Source organism: Balaenoptera musculus, chromosome X (assembly GCF_009873245.2).
Source record: "Balaenoptera musculus isolate JJ_BM4_2016_0621 chromosome X, mBalMus1.pri.v3, whole genome shotgun sequence".
In the NCBI taxonomy this organism is placed as follows: domain Eukaryota; kingdom Metazoa; phylum Chordata; class Mammalia; order Artiodactyla; family Balaenopteridae; genus Balaenoptera; species Balaenoptera musculus.
The window spans coordinates 53,906,821-53,928,394 of NC_045806.1; the positions used below are offsets into that span (position 1 = coordinate 53,906,821).

The 21,574-nt window shown below is 39.3% G+C and overlaps 1 protein-coding gene across 1 annotated transcript in view; it reads left to right on the top strand.

Moving 5' to 3' along the window:
• Positions 1-21,574, top strand: part of AR (androgen receptor) — a 174,570-nt gene that overhangs the window by 126,781 nt on the left and 26,215 nt on the right. The window contains exon 3 of the mRNA XM_036840747.1: positions 9,807-9,923. Coding sequence (XP_036696642.1) covers positions 9,807-9,923 — 117 coding nt within the window. The remainder of the gene's footprint in view (positions 1-9,806; positions 9,924-21,574) is intronic.

The following is a 21,574-nucleotide window of genomic DNA, read 5'->3' on the forward strand; positions in this document are numbered from 1 at the left end:
GCCAGGGCAGGGGCCAATGAAGAGAGTACCATAGTCATAAGAAGGTTGCTCTTGGAGGGAAATAGAAGACAAGATAGACTCAGTAACATTATACATAACTCATCTAATGTACCTAATATTTTCCCTTTTACAAATCACTTGCACATGCATTCTATATTATTTGTTTTGTATAACTCTAGGATGGAGGTAATGCCATTATTTATATCCTCATTTTTTAGATGAGTAATCAAGGTTCATACTTGCCTGAGGCCATTTGGAGCTGGGATTTGACACCTGCTGTTCTGACTGCCAGTCTAGTACTCTTTACATTTCTATTTTGTGGAGCTTGGGCCAGATTGTGGAAAGTACAGAAAGCCAAGAAGAGGAGTGTGGGCTTGATTCCTGTCCCCCTCAGTAGAGCTAACTATAACATCAAAAGAATCAAAAATGATCATGGGTTTATAACCACTCCCAAGAAGCATTCCTGTTGAGCATTAGCTGAGGGCCCATCCATGGTACTGGGTTAACGGCCATCTGTGTTTCTGGGTAGGTGGGACAGGTGGGGGAATGGTTGAAGCCCTAGAATCACAGGGACTCAGCTACCTTATAAGTTCTTCTCACAAACGATGTACCCTTTGGCAGGGCACAGACTGTGTTGTTTAGAGTTGTCTAGCCTGTTCCACAGGCCAAAGAGCAGTATTCTAGGAGAAAAAAAAAATACTAGGAATCAATAATGCTTAGGATTGCTTTTCATAGAAGAGAGCCCATGGGTGATTAGGCCAGAGGTTCTAGGCTGCCTCAGCCCCAGAGAAAGTAATGTCCACGGGATACATGGCCCTAAACAGGCCTTGGTCTCCTTCCAGTCTATGTAGGTCACTCAGGGAAGAGGCACTTAGCTACTTCTTTCTGTAGGATACTGTCTTTGTTTTTCAGAGAAAGCCCTTAAAGTCAAGAGATTTGAGATTGGAAAAACAAGATAGGTATACAGACTGGCTTCAGCCCTCCTTGAGTCACACTCAAGGACTCTGAGACTCCCATCACAAATACTAATGTGAATAGAAGACTTCTGAACCTACCTTCCTTAGTCTGCTACTATTCTCTTAATGCCTAACATATTCCCTTCTAGTTATAGATCGGGGGAAAAAGATGAAGAGAGAAGTAGAGGAACTTCCCTGGTGGCCCAGTGGTAAAGAATCCGCCTTCCAATGCAGGGGACATGGGTTTGATCCCTGGACAGGGAACTAAGATCCCACATGCCACAGGGCAACTAAGCCCACGTGCCACAACTACTGAGCTCGCATGCCTCAATGAGAGAGCCCACCTGCCGCAAAGTACAGAGCCCACACACCACAACTACAGAGCCCACGCACCACAACTAGAGAGAGAAAACCCGCACGCCACAAGTAGAGAGAAGCCCGTGCACCACAACAAAGAGCCCACACCGCGACGAAAGATCCCACGTGCCATAGCTATGACCCAACGCAGCCAAAAAAAAGAAAAAAAGAAAAAGAGAAGTAGAAATATGGGTCACATAGTGATTCAGTAAGAACACAGCGCTGGTCCTCAGGTCTTCCTCCTTCCTGCTCTATGATCTTTTACTATTCTGTGCTACCTCTTTGAAATATAGTGTCAGGGTCCATATGAGAAAAGATATCACATTGACAGAGACAAGCATCTATATCACAGGTCACACAGACCTGGCTTCTGATTCTGCTTCTGCCACTTATTAGCTGGTAACTGTAGGTGAGTCATTCAGCATCTCTGAGCCTTATTTTCCTCAACCCTAAAATAAGAATAGTAGCTACCTGGAAGAATTTTGACAAGAATTAAGTGAGTCAGCATCTTTAAAGGCACCTGTAATAGTACCCAAAGCACAGTGGGTTACCTCCTCTCTCCATTGCTTTCTCTAGGAAAGTCAAGAATTACTCTTCCTTGACACTAGGAAGAGGCAATGGGTATATGTAGAAAATACAGGGCAAATAAGTCAGGAGAGAGGCAAATATTCAATAAAATATTTGCTTGGTTTTATAGTGGTTCAGTAGAAAGCATATGGTAGCCTGGATTGAAGCTGGGCTATATTCTTTGGTCTCAATAGGCACTCTGTATCTCATGTTTCCTCATAAATTGAGGGTAACGTTCTGTACCCTCCCTACTTTGAAGAAAGGCTCAGCAAGATAATGAATATGAAAATGATTTTGAAGTAATAAAGCAAATGTGCAAAGAACATTGTGGGCAGGAAACCTGAGTTTTAGTTCCATCACTGTCATTGACGCATTGTTTAACCTTGGTCAAGTCCACTCTGCTTTCTGGATCTCAATTTCCTCACCTGTAAAATAAGAGTGTTGGACTAGATGATCTCTGCAGAGGTCCTTGCCTCTTCTGATATTCAAGGAATTTATTATTTAATAATAATAGATAAGATCTGCATAATGCTTTATGCTTTATGTTATTTTTACATCTATTATCTTAAGTGAGAATAGCACTGAACTGCTAGACTGGGGATAGGGAGACATGGATTCTTGTTGCTACTTTGACATTGACTCATGGTATGACCTTAAGCAAGTTTTTTCCATTCTCTGAGTCTAAGTTTCTTAATCTGTGATATAGGAGATACTGAGGGTTGGGCTAAGTCACGTAGGTCTCTAAACTTTTCCACAAAGCCCTGGGGAGTCCTATAGAGTTTCTCTAAGGTGTACCACAGTGATAAAGCTGCAGAGAAGGGGAGAAAAGGAGAGGTCTAGCAGAAGTTCTAAGTTTCATATGCCTGCTTCAGGCACATTAAGTTTAATTTTCATCTGTTACATTACATGAGGCCTCTATGTAATGTTTCATTAGTAAAAAAGGTTCACCACAAAAGAATAAAATAACTTGAATGGATATTCTCTAAAGCCTTAAGTTTTAAAAGTGGGATTCAATAAAATATGTTGTTTGATAACACCACTGTTGTTTTTTGAATAAAATAGTATATTGTTAATATCCTTCCAAGTTAAAAAATAAGACACTGACTGCACAGTGTTCCTTTGCATGAATATAGAATAATTTATTTAATTATTCTCTTAATGTTGGACATTTAAATTTTTCCAATGCAGTCGTCCCTTGGTATCTGCTGGGGATTGGTTCCAGAAGCCCTGGTGGATGCCAAAATATGTGGATGTTCAAGTCCCTTATATAAAATGGCATAGTCCACCTGAAACTGTAAAACTCTTAGAAGAAAACAAAGGCAGTACACTCTTTGATATCAGTCCTAGCAATCCTTTTTTGGATCTGTCTCCTCAGGCAAAAGCAACAAAAGCAAAAATAAACAAATGGGACTACATCAAACTAAAATACTTATGCATAGTGAAGGAAACCATCGACAAAACAAAAAGGCAACCTACAGAATGGGAGAAGATATTTACAAATGATATTTCAGATAAGAGGTTGATGTCCAAAATATAAAAAGAACTCACACAAGCCAACATCACAGAAAAAAAAAACCCCGAACAACCCAAAAAATGAGCAGAGGACCTGAATAGACATTTTTCCGAAGAACACATACAGATGGCCAACAGGCACATGAAAAGGTGCTCAACATCACTAATTATCAGAGAAATGCAGATCACTAATTATCAGAGAAATGCAAATCAAAACCACAGTGAGATATCACCTCACACCTGTTAGAATGACTATCATCAAAAAGACAACAATGGAATATTACTCAGCCATAAATAGAAATGAAATTGAGTTATTTGTAGTGAGGTGGATGGACCTAGAGTCTGTCATACAGAGTGAAGTAAGTCAGAAAGAGAAAAACAAATACCGTATGCTAACACATGTATATGGAAGGAAAAAAAAAAAAACGGTACTGATGAACCTAGTGGCAGCACAGGAATAAAGACATAGACATAGAGAATGGACTTGAGGACACGGAGGGGAGGGGGAAGCTGGCGCGAAGTGAGAGTAGCATTGACATATATACACTACCAAATGTAAAATAGTTAGCTAGTGGGAAGCAGCAGCATAGCACAGGGAGATCAGCTCTGTGCTTTGTGATCACCTAGAGGGGCGGGATAAGGAGGGTGGGAGGGAGGATCAAGAGGGAGGGGATATGGGGATATATGTATGCATATGCCTGAAACACTTTGTTGTACAACAGAAACTAACACAGTACTGTGAAGCAACTATACTCCAATAAAGATCTATTAAAATAAAAACAAAAAACAAGTGTTGGAGAGGATGTGGAGAAAAGGGAACCCTCATGCACTATTGGTGGGATTGTAAATTGGTGCAGCCATTATGGAAAACAGTATGGGTGGTCCTCAAAAAATTAAAAATAGAACTACCATATGATCCAGCAGTTCCACTTCTGGGCATTTATCTGAAGAAAATGAAAACACTAATTCAAAAAGATTATATGTATCCCTATGTTCATTGCAGCATCATTTACAATAGCCAAGATATGGAAGCAACCTAAGCGTCCATCAATAGAAGAATGGATAAAGAAGATGTGGTGTATATATACTGTGGGTATTATACTAAGTGAATTAAGTGAGACAGAGAAAGGTAAATACCATATGATTTCACTTATATGTGGATTTTTTAAAACAAATGAAAAAACAAAACAGACTCATAAATTCAGAGAGCAAACTGGTAGTCACCAGAGGCGAGGAGGGTGAGGGGTTGGGAGAAATAGGTGAAGGGGATTAAGAGATAAAAGCTTCCAATTATAAAATAAGTCACAGGGCTCTGATGTACAGCAGAGGGAATATAATCAATAATATTGTAATAACTTTGTATGATGACAGATGGTTACTAGGCTTATCATGGTGATTAAATCCTAAAGTATATAAACGTCAAATCACTATGTTGTACAACTGAAACTAATATAATTCTGTATGTCACTATAGTGCAATGAAAAAGAGAAAATAACTATGAATAACAAACAAATAAATAAATAATAAAAATAAACTGGCATAATAGAATGAATACAGTTGAAATTTCGATCCATGGTTGGTTGAATCCACGGATGTGAAACACATGACTACGAAGGGCTGACTGCATTCCCTGTTTAAATAATGCTACATTGAACTACTTTTTTGTGCTTAACTTATTATCTTCTTATAAAATATTCCAAAAGTGGAATTGCTGGTTGAAATTTATGTGAATTTAATTTTTTTAGGTATATGGCAAAATTGCTCTCTAAAAAGTTTACACACCCACTAACAATACCTTTTCACCAGTAATTAGTATTAAATTTTTACCAGTCTTCCTTGTGAAAATATCTTATTTAAACTGTATTTCTATAATTATTAATAAAATTGAAATTGCACAATTTTCATATGCTTACTGATCTTTTGTGGTTCTTCTTTTAATTGCCTGTTCATGTCTGTTGCCCATCTTTCTGTTGTATTGTTCATCTTTATATGTCAAGGAAATTGATCACTGCTTTTACATACTTGATACTGATATGTATTTTTTAGTTCATGATTGTCTTTAAATTGTATTATTATGTTTGTTTCACATAAGAAAGTTTAAATTTTTTCCAGTCGAGTCTGTCAGAATTTTCCCTTATATATTCTTTATTGCCATGTTTTAAAAATCCTTTTTGGACATTCAAAAATTAAAAAATGTTCACCTACAATATTTCAATATCTAACAATATTTCAATAATTCCTTTTTGTTTTTTTTTTTATTGACATATTTAATCCATCTGGAATTTATTTTGGTTTCAACTAGTAATTTAACTTTATTATCTTTTCTAAATGAATAACAAGTTGTTCTGACACCATTTAATGAATAAATCATCCTTTCTTTACTGATTTAGAATGACATATTACATGTGCAGAGTCTGTTTTTGGCTTTTCTGGTCTCTTGCACTGATAGATCTATGCTGAGTCAATACCAAACTGTTGTAATCATTATGGCGTTATAATACTTTAAATGTCTAGTAGGAAAAGTCTCATTACTCTTCTTTTTCAAAAATATCTTGGCAATATCACACATTTTATTCCTTTAGATAAACTTTGGGATAATGTTGCCAAAATTTTGTTTGGGTTGGTTTAAATTTATAGATTTCACTGGGGGAAAACCTGGCATCCTTGCAGTATTGCATCTTCCCATCCAGGAACACTGTACATCTTTCCATTTAATTCCGGTCTTCTTTTACATACCTCAATAAAGGTGTTTTGTTTTGTTTTTTTGTTTTTAGTTTTGTTTATATAGGCCCTGCACTAACACTCTATTTATGAAGTATGAGAAGTCCTACTTCTTTAATCTTCTCTATAGGTGCATAATAAAGATGATGACTTGACCCTCTTCTCATTTGCATGATGTGGTGCCACAGATGGTGGGTAACTCCCCTACTTTACCCCCTCTGCTCCAAATAGGATTTTTCACAATGAACAAATTGAAAGAAGCCTAATCAGACGTTGACCTCAGCTCATACTGCATGGCAGCACCAACGGGGCTGACAGAAAACAATAGAAATGGGGAGTCTCTGGAGAAAATATCTGAAGGCTGTCCTGTGACCTTTGTTTCTGCTGGAGCTTTGAATCAGACTTAAGGTTTATGATGGAAGAATAGGACCCATGAAGAAAAATGCAGAACACTATCAGGCAGTCAAGAATTTCAGAGCCAGCTGGCATGCAGAGGACCTCATATCAGCTCATTATGTGACCTTTCACAGGAATAAAGGGTTTGAGCTGTTCTAATAAGAGAGCTATCAACTATTTAAATGTGCGATCTGTTTGTAGTTCTACAGTTTGGACTTACCTCCTTCAGCATGTGAGAGGGGTTTTTATATTTTGCCAGAGTTTTCACAATGACATTTTTTGTGAGACTGATTATAGGTTGTTGATAAAATTTTGCTGTTGGAGGTCAACAGTGTCAAAGAGCCAGGTGTAATGTTTGTAGAATCTGAGGAGGAGAAGATGGATTGTAGTTTGTGATCTCTATGTTAATTATTCAGTCACCTTGGCTACAGCATGGGAACAGAGGACCTTCTAGGACCATCTTGGAGCAGGCCCAGATCCCATTTACACAGTTCTTTTGTCAACTGAGAAGGCCATACACTTACTAGACAATCAACAAAGATACTTAACATCCTCAGAGTGCTCAGTCTTGAGACTACACCCACCCACAACATGTCTCCATTGGATGCATTTGGTAGATCTTGTGCTGGCTCTACCAGTTTCCTGTGATTTGGGGCATGTCATTTCAATACCTTGAGGCCATTTTCATAACTGAAGAGTCAAGCACTACTTTGGGACATTTTATTAGAAGGCTTTTAAAGTCCTTTACAGATCAAAGATTATCTATTTTTAATAATACATAATTATTATGTATTATTACCAATGGGTCAAAGCTACAAGGAGACAGACACTGAGTTTCCTGGAAGTAAGAGCCTCATAACAGAGTCCAGAAATGAAGTGGGCTGCAATTCAAGAAAAGGTGGGGCAGGGATGCTATAGAGGGGATTCAAGCTTTTTATGGAGAAGTAGGGGTGGTGTGACCAGTGTTTAAAATTCTTTCCAGTATGTAAGATTCATAGCCTTATGGACTATGATATGGAACAAATAAACTGTGTGATGCCATGCAGGTCAATTTCATTTTAATGAGCATCAGTTTCTTCAGCTGTATAATGGGGTATATAGTAATCCCTGTTATACTTAATTTGTACAAGATTCTTATTAACTTTTGTAAGCTAATCAAATGGGATGGATTTTTATTTTACATTATTATGTTTTATATTAGGTTTTAGTTTATTATTACTTTATGTTATTATATGTTATTTATAATACATAAATAAATAGGTATTATATAGTAGAGTGTAAATGTAACCTTTATATGCACTGGGAAACCAAAAATTCATGTGACTCCCTTTAATGGCATATTCACTTTATTGCAGTAGTCTGGAACCACACCCACAATATCTCTGAGGTCTGCCTGTAGTCTTGAGGATTGCAGCAGCACTGATACTGTGGGGGTGTCCCAGGTCTAGAATACCCACAGCACTGGAAATGAACCCAATGGAATTGGGTACAGGGCCTGCCTTCTAGGAGTTGACACCCAAAGGCTATATGGCAATCATCAAAGCAGCATCCGTTCTGTGCACATATTACAGTCCTCAGTTTGCAGCAGAAAGAAGCTGTTAGCAAATTATGTGTTCTATTTATACAAATAAAATCCTGCAGTATGGTAGAAAGGGTATTGGCCTAGAGGCCTTAGTTTTTTCATTGTTGAGTGAAAGTGATGACAGTACCTACCTCAAAGCATTGCCAAGGCGATTTATTTAAATAGCATATGTAAACCCCCTCACACAGACCTTGCTCATAGTAAGTGTCTATTAAATGGTAGTTTTTCTTCCTTAAGGTGCCTCCAATTCAGTGTTCTTCAGGCAAGTCACCTCCCCAGAACTCATCCTTGGAATGAAAGTGTTTTCCTGGGGTGATTTTTAACAGTTCCTTCAAGCCCACTATTTCAGAGTCCTTTGACAAAGGGAAGAGAAAGAGGGAGGGAGGGAAGGAAAAAGAAAAGGGGAGAGGAAGGAAAAGAAAATTTTGCTAACCTGGTTACAGTGAATCTCCTACAAAAAATAACCTACTACAATAGATGTGACTGTTATGTAAATTTTAGACTGAGTGAAGAGAGAGGAAAGCTGAGCTATAGCTAAATTTGTGGGCTTTTTCCCTGATATCAAATAGCAATTGTTCTTCAATTTTTATTCCTTTTCCCTACCACAAACATTCTTACTCTGCCAAAAGAAGCCTCCTTAAAATCTCAGTCTATCCCATAAAGTAAAGCACAGAAGTAAATGAGAGAAAAAATACCAAAGACTTGGAGAAAGAAAGGGGTGCGATGAAGGGATGCACAGGCTCAGGCTGGGGGGCAGGGCCACAAGTGTAAGTTCTTCATGCTTCAGAGCAGCAGGGTATGTACCGCTGTCTATTTCTGCTGGTGACCCTATGTACCTCTGGATCTCTCTGTTCCACTTGAGTATTCATTCAGTCAGTGTTTATTGAAGGCCTACTGTGTGCCAGGCCTGTGCGAGGAGCAAGTAGACAAAGTATTGAGTGAAATATGTGTTTCTGAGTGGACCTCCACGTTTTTCTTTGAACAGCTATAATCCTAAGGATTTCTGAGTCTGAGAATGTGTGTGGTGTGTTTGTGTGTGTATATTTCTGTGTATCTCTCACAACTTCACATGTGCATGGCAGTGATTGTTTTTCTTCTGCTAGATTCAGAGGACTTCCTTTCATTTGCTGTGTTCACTTTGCAAAGAGTGGGCTTTATCTGTTTGATTTTTATAACCTGCAAGATTGAGGGTATGATCACTAATATTTTTAAAACAATTAAAAATCACATGGAATTCTCTTTTATAGAAGGCTTAATTGTATTATGAAAAATAAGCATGTTATTAGCTCAAGTATGATCCTATGATGATTACAGAAGTCAGGAGGAGGGAACATTGCCTGAGCCCAAGTCTCTGCTATGCCATGCTAAAGGAGTGACAACTTCCACCATATTTTCTCATGGACATTATTGACTTTTAGTAAAGAGCATCTTATTTAAAAAGCCAGTATGTAATCCTAATAAAGGAGGTATCAGCAGGACCTGAATTGTTCATCCCTTTGAAAAACACCTATGAAAACCAAACAATATAGCATTGAATTAAACCATCCTGGTTTAATAGTTAGAGTCTTTGTGATCAAATCGTATGGGACCATTCTCTATCCACTTCTCTCATTGGGCAGGGTATATCTTCACACCTTTTCTGCCTAGAAATACTTTCCAAAGAGACTCTGGCAACACATTAACAGGACTGTCTACTCTTATATTTGTTCTCCCAGGAAAACAGAAGTACCTGTGTGCCAGCAGAAATGATTGCACCATCGATAAATTCCGAAGGAAAAATTGTCCATCTTGTCGCCTCCGGAAATGCTATGAAGCAGGGATGACTCTGGGAGGTACAATATTTTTCTTCCTCTTTCTCCTTCTTCCTTTCCCTCCCTCATTCTCTTATTCTCTCTTTAAACCAGATTTTCCTCTTTGATGCTTCCATGGAGGCCAGCCATGCTCTAGATACAGGCTGACCCCTTCATATCCAATGTGGCCATCAGCCAGCTGGTGCTTTTCTTTATCTTTAACCATGCCACACCACACTGTGGGGCTCAGCATAGGAGCAGGAGGTGTGAAGCAGGGATCAGGACCCATCAGAGGGTGAGTGAGTGTGGACTTGACTATGAAGCGTTCCCCAGGGGACATAATGGTACTGACCTTATGCTGTTAAAAGGTGGCTAGGATGAGAGAACTAAGGAATCCAGAACAGTCACAGGTGCAGGATGACCCAGGCACAGGCTGGCCCTGAACACCCAGGAATATCCCTCAGTTAGCTGCTGCCTGTGTTGTGGAGCTGGCCACCTGGAATGAGAAGCTGCTTTTCTTTGGAGCCTATGACTAGGCTGCCAAGCAGAGCCAATTTCCTATCTCACATCTCCCAGGGATGAGCAGGCCTTTTAATCATTTACTTTTGTTTGCAAATCTATTGACCGTTTCCAAAAGCATTTTTTTTTTAGTAGCAGAGTAACTTGACAGAACGAAGATACAGCTGTTTCAAGGGTAATCCCCCATCATAATGCTCTCTGTCCTTTATTCTATGTCTACCATGATTGTTGTCACCATTACAGAAAGGTTTGGCTAACACTTACATTTTCCCCTTCAAATTCCTCATTTCTTCATGTTTATATCTACTCAGTGCCAGGGTCCTCTCTACTGCCTGCTGCTTCCAAAAACATGCACCTTTCATGAGAAAAGCTAGTTTATTAGTCTACTTTGATTTGGAAATTTGAAGAAAGGCAAACCTGTTTCTGAACACCTGAAACTGTAGCCTCATACCTGATTACTTATTATCAGCCTAGAAAACCCAAGTGCCTATAATTCTGCCCTCTCCCCTCCCCTTCTCAAGGCTGATTTCGAGTACTTGTTTATCATTGGCTTTCTGCAAGGTGCTTAATACCTTGTCTGCCTATGTGCATATTTATAGAAACCAACATAGTTGTTTTCTAACCATGTGTGGGTCTTCATGTGGGTAACTGTGTCCTCCCCTCCTCACAGGGTAGTGATACTCTTTAAACAGACCAAAGTACTAGAAATGAATTGACGCAGATTCAGCTTGAGACAGCATCTCAAGTAGTGTCTAGTACTCCTAGACATCGCGGGCAGATGCTCTGCGAGTGGTTTTCCAGGCAACCACATCAAATGAGATTCAAATAATATGAGAAAAGTCAACTTTGTTCTTCTTTGCTTGGCTTACTACAGAAAAATCCTATAATTGTGGTCTACAGTGGGGAGGAAGAAACAGGACTGGGTGTGGAAGGAGAGTGCAGAAGGATAGCCAGGAAAGTTGACAAAGGGGTTGACAAGATGAAGTGTTCTCCATATAAATGTTGTCACAACATTCATGGTGGGGGGTCACCCCATGGTGAGGGTTCTGATACTTTCGACTCTCAATTGTTTAGCCCTCTGTGAATTATATATAAGATATGGGGGCTCCCAGGTAGACAACCCCTTAGTTTTCCATCTGCTGATATGAATTGCAAGCCCGCTTTGACACAGGTAAAGTTTAATGGTAACAAAATTCCTCATAACATTTGGGCCCAAATCGTAAAATTAGTTTCATGTATCAGCTAACATCCTCTGTTATAAAGCAGACTGTGACATGATTACAGTGAATCTCTTTTGAAAAGAAGTTTGTGTATAACAATTTTACTATTCCATATAGCAGTCTGACATAAATCTGTAAATTAATTTCTTGAAGAGAGTGGTAAAGTAAGTTTTCAGATTGATTTATTAAAGTGTTCAAATTTGAATGGGCTTGGTCAATAAATGAAAAGAAGTTGAGAAGTGCTGTGGCTGGCTTTTGTTTCAGTTCCCTTTTTACATTTACTGAGTGTCTGCTATATACAAGGTACCATGCTAGGCAATAGAACTTCAGGCAGGCAAACTTCAAGAAGTGTCCACAAAATACAAGGATTCTTGATGTCCTGTAAATGATCTTGCCTTTGGAGTCAGGCAGACCTAGGTTAAAGGCCCAGCTCCATTATTCATTGTGCCCCTTCTAAGCTTCAATTTCTTCATCTGTAATTTAGACATACCATTCTTACAGAGCTATGATGGGGTCAGATGACATGATGAATGTGAACATGCTTGGTAAATGACAAAGTGCTAGACAAATGTGAGGACTGATTATAATAGTAAGGTCACTGGTAATTTAGCTGGTAAGGCTGTACACAGCACTTCCCAGTTGGCTTTAACCCTGAGTTACTTAGCATGCCCTATAATATGTAATAGCTCCAACAGGCAAAACATCACCAGAAATCATCTCAAAACAAAAGTACCATCAAGATCCTACTTGGAAGCCGGTTCTAGTAATTAAGAGAATCATATATTATGATATATATGATATATTGTATCATATATTATGTTCAAGTACTACGTCAGTAAAAACCCAAATGTTTACCCTCTTAGACACCATTGTTTGAGAAACAAACCTTTCCATTTTGCTAAACTTATCTTCACATTCCTTGCTTCCCTGCTGCAAACCTTTCCCAAGTTTATTGTTAACTTGCAAATTCAGTGTATACTATACCTTTACTCAAACAATGGAAAAAAGAAAGCAAGCATCAATACAGTGATCCTTCTGAATACATTAGTAATAGACATCCTTTTTCACAAGATGTGGGTTTAGCATCAACATTTTGATCACCTTGAAGGAGATTTTGGATAATTTTGTTTTACTTTTCCCATTACCCAATTCAAAATTGTATAATATCTTCCAAAATGGCAACTAAGAATGTAGCTTTGGTCAAGTCCCTTCTCCCTTCTGAGGCTCATTTTTCTCATCATAAAAATGAGGTAGTGGGTTTCACCAAGGACTTTTTAGGCACTACCATTTTGTGATTCCATTTCTAAAGTCACAGAGAAAGGATTGTAGATGTATCAGCCCTTTTTTGGATTGTCTATTCACTGTTCCAGAGGTATAGATTAGTCTAGACTTGAGTGCATTGACTTGCATAGTAATTTTAGCTACCTCAAGTCACACCTAAATAAGATATATCATGTGTCTAGACTGTATGGATAGGTTTTTGATGGAGTAGAGGGCAGAAGGACTGTCTTTGTATCTTAGAGAAGCTGGCACTCTGTAGCTGATGGCTGCTTGGTCTTGATGCCTCAAGGTCTCTAATTTGGCTTTCTCTTTGGTGTTCCCTCTATGTTTGGTGATGGAATCTCCTCAGCTCAGAGATGCTTAAAACACATACCCTTTTCCTTTTTGCTTCTAGGCCTATCTACCTGTTGATTCTTGTTATCTTAGCAGCTCTTGGTGTTTCTGAAAGGATCCTGGAGGTGTTTGGATTCTCAGAGTGGTTTCCTTAAAGCCTACCTCCAGGCTCTCAACTGCCCATCTACAACAAGGATAGGCCTTTCTTTGAACATGGTTCATTTCTGGCTGCTTTTGAAAAACCACATGTTGCTAATTGCTTCAATAATCTAACCTCCTTGCCTACTTTTTGTTTAAGAAAATTTTTAAAAATATAAATGTCCAAAGAAGCACCTTCTCCCTGATGAATTAACTGCTGCTTTTTCGCAGTTCATAATTAGAATAAATACACAGCCATTTCTTACTTTTCTCTGCACTTCTCAAGGATATACTCCCAGTTTCCAAGATGGAATAAGAAAGAAAGAATTACCTTTACCAGCCATATTCTTCCCTGACCCTTCCTTCCTTCTCATTTTCTCTCCTATTCCTCCCTAAACATTATTGCTTTCTGTGTTATGCAACTTTTGAGTTCTCAACCTTTAATAAATGGCTTTGGCCCCTGCCTACTCCCTCCTCTCCTGAACCATGGAAGATGGTAGGCCTTTTAGGAATTTCAGGTAACAGCCAAACCCCAGAAGAGGAGAAGAAACATGGAGCCCAAGAGCATGTGAGAATCTGAGGTGTGCAGCATTTTTTTCAGAGGTTACTCTAGCACATTTGAGAAGTCTCGTTCTTACTAGGAGGCTGAACTCCACATCTGAGACTCAAAACTGTTAACAGATCTGCAAGTTTTAACAAACTCTATGATTCTCTAGTTGAGAGGATGGCCTGGTCTGATATTGCCATGGACACTATGAACATCCTTGTCATTTCCAGTGTTGAAGAGAGCCTTGACGTCAGCTCTTTCATCATTCCCCATGCTCACGAGCAGCCCACCATTGTTACTTCTGGATCACATGCCCTGGATGCAAGAGAATGATTCTAATGCTGAAATACTGTTTCATGGCTTGGTTCTTCAGCGGACAAGTTTCACAACATTTATTCATCCATCAAACTATCCATTCATCTTTCCAACCAGCCAACTAGCTAGCCCTTTCATCTTTCCATCCATTCACTCATCTATTTATTGATTTAACAAATATTCGTTGAGTGCCAACTATGTGCCAGTTTCTGTGGTAGGCATTTTGGGGGAACATAGATGAATGAGATACAATCCCTGCCTTCAGAAAGTTAAACAATGGGAGACAGACTGTGATAACTAATACACCTTAACTTTAAAGGCTAAATAGGAATTGAAGAAGCTGGGAAGAAGTTTAGTGAGGTAGAGGGAAAGGACATTCAAGGCAAAGGGCACAGTTTGAATAAAGGCAGAAAGATATTTAAAAAATTTATTGAGGTTTTGAGGAATAGCACAAGTAGTTTAATATGGCCAGATCTGGAGAAAGGGGGAAGGCAAGCTGAAACCACACTGAAAATGTACTTGGTTATTATGCTAAAAGGTTTGAACTTCAGGCAGTTGAAGAGCTATGACACGGAATAGACATGTTCACATACCATTTGTTTATTTGTGTGTTTGTTTTTTAAGAGGATTAGCAACGGCATGAATGTTGTATAGATGAGGGCTTAAATTTTATAAAAAGAGATAGTATGCTAGGTAGAGAGAGAGAAAGAAATTCCTAGCATCAATTTCGTTAAACACCTAGGATTATAGCCTTGGTTCCTGGGGTGAGTTGCCTCTGTTTGGATTGATACCTGTAAGTACTGACCATGTGCATAAGTCCTTCCCTTATACAAGTCTGCTGCCTTGATCTAGGCCAGTGCTTCTCAGTATGGGTTCTGAGAAAATAGTTCTGTGACATGATACATGAAAAATTATTTTTATGGTTAAATAAGTTAGGAAAACTTGCATATTATGGTCTTGATCAGGAAGATTTACAGTGCATGTTAGCATATCACAGACCTTGTCAAGTATTACAATAAAGTAAACTGAGGAACTTGGTAATTCAGGATTCCCAAATTTAACTCAAGCACAGAAACCTGTTTTCACATAACACCTGTTAATATCCTATAAAACCACTGTTTTCTGGAATGTACTTTGGAAAACTTGGTTATAGATAAATACTCTATCCTATAAGCAGACAATACCCCTAGCCCAGGTCATCCATTTTATAGATGTGTATACCTGCATGTATATTGCTCACCAGGAGAATCAATTAAGAATGACTTCACGACCAAGAATAGACCATCTTCACCACATCTCAAGTGTATGCGCCAGAGGCTACTAAAACCACTAAAGTAAACCATGTTGGGTCTGTAGTATTATTGTCATACACAAAGGATAGGATATAATTCAGGCCCAAGTTATCTAATGGCCACAGGTACATATTCCTGACCCAAGGAGCATGCCAGATACATAATTTCTGAGAAATATAATGACTTCTAGCATCATGCAAAGTGATCACTAAATATTTTGGCTATCTAGACATTCTACCCTAAAGTTTAACAGTCCTTTTGTGTACTCTCTGACTAACATTCCAACATCCACCCAGAACCTCATCATGGTGCTACCACATACCCTCATTGCTCATATAGGAGGCCTAGAAATCACAGATTTGAAGAATTTGGGTCCCACTGCCCAACCAATGATTGAATCCCCTCTAAACCCTGTTCAGCAAGCAGCAGAGTATCATAAAGAATCAACAATGTGGAACTCAGTTAATGGAATTTCCTCCCTTCTATTTGGACTCTGTAGATTAGAGCCCAAAATGTCTCTAGGTTGGAGATGTAAGCAGTAAGTCTGAATTCTAAGAAGTGCTACTCCCCACACAAATTTCTTAGATACTTGAGTACTCCTACAGATCAGCATAACTGAGGCATGCACAGAGGAGCAGAATTGCCCTATAAATTTTGACACCAACCTGTGCAACATGTGGCTCAGCACTTACAGTTTCTGGTTTTGTTTTGTTTTGTTTTTCTTTTGGTTTTGTGCTTTAAGAGGTCCTGTGTATAGTGGAAATAGCATGGTGGACTAGTATACATACAGGCCTTTTTTCTAGTCCTGGCTCTGGCACTTACTATCTTGATGACCTTGGATAAATCATTAGATCGCTCTGAGCCTCAGTTTCCCCGACTCAGTTTTCCAACTACATTATGGGAATAATAAAATTTTCCTTACAGAATGGTGGTAAATTTGTAAAGAAACTGGTACATAGTAGGCACACAATAAATATCACTGTACCTCCTTTTTTGGATGAAAATTGGTCTGTGTGCTCCCAGTCACTAATGGAGCCTGTTCTCTGTGCTATAGGAGTGTGGATTATGGTACTGGTTCCTTGGTTCTCTGGTCTCTGAATTTCCCCTGAATAAACCCTTGCAATCTGTCCTCCAGGGTCAATATTGCCATCCTCCAATTGGTTACATACATATTTGGTGACATATTGGAGAGAAAAAGGTATACTTCTCTCTAATTGTAGTTCTCAAATGAACTTGTATATGGAGAGATGAGAGACCATATCTCTTTATTCCTCCAAACCAAATTATCTGGTACAGCACATATATGCTGTAGTCTGTCTCTGAATATTTGTTTTTAGAGAACTATGGTAGAGGTAAATAATTTTCTCTGATCATCAAAATTGATGATACCACATATCTGGTTCTTGAATAAGTATCTAACTTATAAAATTTCCACTTAAAATCCTTGAGTTTTTAAAGTGTAATAGCAGCAGAAAGATTTTATTGTTGTTTACTTTCACTGTGAGTGCTCCAGATTCCCTCAGGTGCTTTTGAGAGAGTAAAATGATGTCACAGGCAATGTTTTTTGAAGGTAGTATGCAGAAAGCTAAGAGTACACAGCCCACAATAGGTCATATATACAGAGGCAAGTATTTTCCAAATATAAAAATTCAGAAAAAAAGTTTCATATGAACTGACAACATAACAGTTTGTATGAAAACATTTTACTTTTGATTTAAGAAGAGTGCCACTTGTAGTTACAAATTGGAGAATGTATTCCTTAAAATCAACAAAAGTGTTTAGAATATTTTCTTATTATCCTGAACTTATACATAGACAATTTACCTGAGAAAGATGCTTTTTTAGAGACTTTTGTACATCCTTTGGGATCACGTTTGTATGAAGTAGAACTAAGGGGGAAATACACAGCCACCCAGAAACCAGTAGAGCCTTCAAATTATCTATTATTGATGATATTTCCATGACAACAGATATGTAAGAAGTAAACTGCAAATGGCATCACTACTCTAGATCACCTCTTTTGGAATCAAGTTCCATTCTCTTCAGTCCATTTAATTCTTGCTACACTTTTTAGGTCTCTTAACCCAGGCATAGAAATGTATTTCTTTCTCCTGTTTAATACCCCATTGGACCAGTGGTTCTGTGGCTGAAGTGAAAATTGATTGTTGAGGGACATTTCAGACTTCTAGCAGTCAGCACTTAAAACAATGTAAGCACCAATCCTGAAGAAATCACCTGCAGAAAACTTGGACTGACATTTGGAACTAAAAAGAAAATATGGATCTTGACCAAGACAAAAGGTCACCAGCCTGGGCCTGCACAGTGTGGTGTATCATGCTGGCCACAATGAAACTGGAAGAGACTGAGGACTCTCACCAGGGTGGAAAATGAGGCATGGAAGCTTTGATTAGTGAGCTGTTAGGCACACAGACATTAATTTCGAAGCATTCCCATCTCCAAGCTGAGTAATAATGTTTGTAATATTATGGGATTGTTTGGCAGCTGCAAGAAATTCAGAAAACTGAATAAGGAGTCTTTGTTGGCCTCTGAGTGGCTATAATGAGACCTTTAAATTTCACCTCCCTTCCCTTCCTCCACGTCCTCTCTGCCCAACCACCACCACCACTTAATTCTTGCCTGCTACGTAGCAAGAGGCACATAACAAACACATATATAAGCTCTTTAGTATATTCGTCAGTAAAGCAGAAAAGAAAGGGGAAAAAAACCACAAAACTCCAAGTAAAGAATTTTCCATTTCCCAGTCTCACTTCTGTCTTACAGGTAGGTAGAAAATGAGACAAGGAAACCCCCAGTCCAAAATGGCAGGCACTCATTCTCCCCAACTTTGCATGCTGCCTCCTATGTCAGAGGACCTGACTCAAGTATCTGATTATGGGGCCTGCTAGGTGCTAGCCCATCTTTAAGTTGCTACGTTCACCAGTGTCGCTGTTTCATATTAGAAAAAATCCAGGTTGGATACTGCAAGCATCTCAAAAGGACCAGACACTGAAGAAAGGCTGACCTGCCTCATTCAAACTGAGGGTTCTAGAGGGCTCTAGTGGATAGCCAGAAACACCTGGAATCTGAAGCTTAGGGGCTTAAGCCTTTGCTCCTCAATAGATACTTTAATGTTGGGACTGGGGACTACTCTCTTAGTTGATGACTCCTCCCGGTGGGACTGATGGTGTTTCCCTACCTCACAGGGATATTGTGAGGACTAAATAATAGAGTTACCAATTCATGTAGTCATGAGCATCATGATTGTTGTTTTCTATAATATGACTTGGCATTAACAGAGTGCCCTTTGATTGTTTTTGATTGTATATGATAGCATCAGGCACTGACTCAAGTGGATGCAGTGAAGCTCTGGCTAAGTGACTTGCTTTCCACAGTGTGCTGCTGCTGGGAAGAAGCTTTGCTAATAGGACTCAAAGTGCTACCTTGAACAAGAAGCCACTGTACCTATCTGAGGCTCCTGTGGCATTTTCACTTGGTTATTAGGCAATTCATGAGTTTCCTCTTACCTCCATTTTGCTGGACCACTGCCAAGGAACTAGATCTTAACCTCAGGCTCCATCATTGAGCTGAAGGTAGTAGCTGATCCACAGAAGTTCAGTAAACAAAGACCAGATTTCTGATTTTCCTGGAGAAACACCCCCAAGAAGCCAGCCAGCCTCTCTCTTCAAACAGACCAGGAGACTACAGTCAGACATTTCTTTTCTCCCTATTCCCAAAGTTAATGTGACTCTGCTTTTAGGAACACACACACACACACTTGAACTTTTCATAAAGCAGGAGGAAGGCAAAATCTAAGAACCAGTGCCTACTCTCTTGTTTTCTATTAAAGTTAAGATGATGGAGGAAAGTAGATAAGACTTTACCTCTTCTAGCTTTAGTGCCCCACACTGTTCACTCACACCATACACTTGCTTCTCCAGCAAGTATGAAGCCTTGTTTTTCTCCCAAGCCAGCCTCAAAATTTGCATTGATGTAAGAGGAGAGGTCCTTAGAGTTTGTAATATCTTGCTATGCTCTGTCTCTGCCTCAGAGCCTCCATATTGAAACTAGTTTCCTTCTGGTGGATGTGCAGTCTTTGAGGCCAGGGGCAGACAGGTATGAGGGTCAGAAACACTCTTCCAGCCTTGCCTGGGACCTGCATTTTCCACCCTCTTCCTTCTCCTCTCTCCACCTACACGCACACACACACACACACACACACAGACACTTCTTTCTCCTTCCCCTGACTCAGCAACATTCTGGAGAAAAGCCAAGGAAGGACTTCAAGGAGGGAAGGGAGTTTCCCCCCCCTTGGGGCAGAATTTTAATCTCTAGGCCAACAAGAGGTTCCCTAATGTGGATTGAAAGGTTAATGTGGTTTATTTTTTAACTGCTTTCTATTTGTTTGAGTGTTGCATATTTCTGCTAGTGAATTTTCCTTTAATAAAGCCGTTAATACACCAATGGTATTTTCTTATTTACAACAGACTGACAGAACTAGTGCTGTTAACATTGGGCCTTTCTTTCTTTTTCGTTTTTCTTTTTTTTTTTTTCTCTCGTTTGCTTTCCAGGTCATGCTGACCTGTTCGGCTTGGACTGTTTCACATTTGTTTTTAATGTCAGTTTAAATGTAATTGTAAAAGCATGTATGCTCTAAATTCATGTAGTTACTTTTTCCAGTGGAAAAGCCTCATATGCGAAACAATTTCCAGGCACTGCAATTTCACATGAGAAGGTTTTTGGTAATGACCTTGTGCCCCTCACCCAGGATGGCATCTGGACAGTGAACCTCTTTCTTCTGGCTCAGTAGTCAGAGAGAGGAGACTTGGAAATAGTTTCTGCCAGGTCCTGTGCTTTGGCAAGCATATGCAGCATTGCATATCATTCTATTATTAATTACGTTTACTCCTCCATGAACTAAAAACCATTAGACTAAATAGTCCAACATAAACCTTGAAAGATAAAATTCAATATTCTTTTCCCTGGCTATTCCTTTGACTCAGAATTGGGACTGGGAGGAGAGTGGGGGCATGGGAGGAAGGACCAAGAAACCTTCTTGCCTGAGAGAATTTGGCCAGCACTTATTTGTGTACACTTACACTTGGATGCACCCCTACTAATCTCTCACTCCATGACTGCCAAGAACTGGCTCTGTTCCCTGTCTCTTATCCTTGTCCTAATTCTTCCCCACTCATTTCCAGCTGACCCTTCCCCCCACTAACATGCTACCCTACCTGATAAAATTGAAAGAGTACTACCATAGAAGTCAGGATACCTGGTTCTAGTTCCTGCTTTGCAACTATCTAGCTGTGTGACCTTGGGCAAGCCTTCAGTCTGCTCATCTTTATAATAGGGATTTGTTTCAATGGGAAAGGAAGAAATAGACAAGATCTGGGGCTTTCAAACATTTTCTTGGCAATAGAATCTTTTCTTCAAACAAAATCTGATGCAGAGTCCCAAATGAAGATACGGAATAGAGCACTGCTTTGAAAGAAGGAGGGTTTATTGGAGCCACATGCTCAGGCCTACTTTGCCTCCTCTCAGGGCCTTTTAAAATCCTTGGGGCTCCACTACTGTACCAGATTGATGTCTGGGGAAACTTCTAATTTGATTCTCTCTCCTAATTGATTTAAATCCCTGTGGAAACTCTATATGTTTCTCTTTTTTTTTCTTTTGCAACATCTTTATTGGAGTATAATTGCTTTACAATGTTGTGTTAGTTTCTGCTGTATAACAAAGTGAATCAGCTCTATGTATACATATATCCCCATATCCCCTCCCTCTTGTGTCTCCCTCTCACCCTCCCTATCCTAGCCCTCTAGGTGGTCACAAAGCACCGAGCTGATCTCCCTGTTTCATCAGTTAGCTTTTTCAGAGAGAAATTCAGCTGCTTGAGATAAAGGGAATGACGTGGAGCAATGTGGGGTTTAGCAACTAGCAAGAAAGAGTAAGAGGCATCATGTATTGACTTACAGAATTTACAGAATTTGCTAAGCACCTTACATGTATTATCTTAGGTAAAGTTACAACAACTCTGTGAGGTAGATCCTA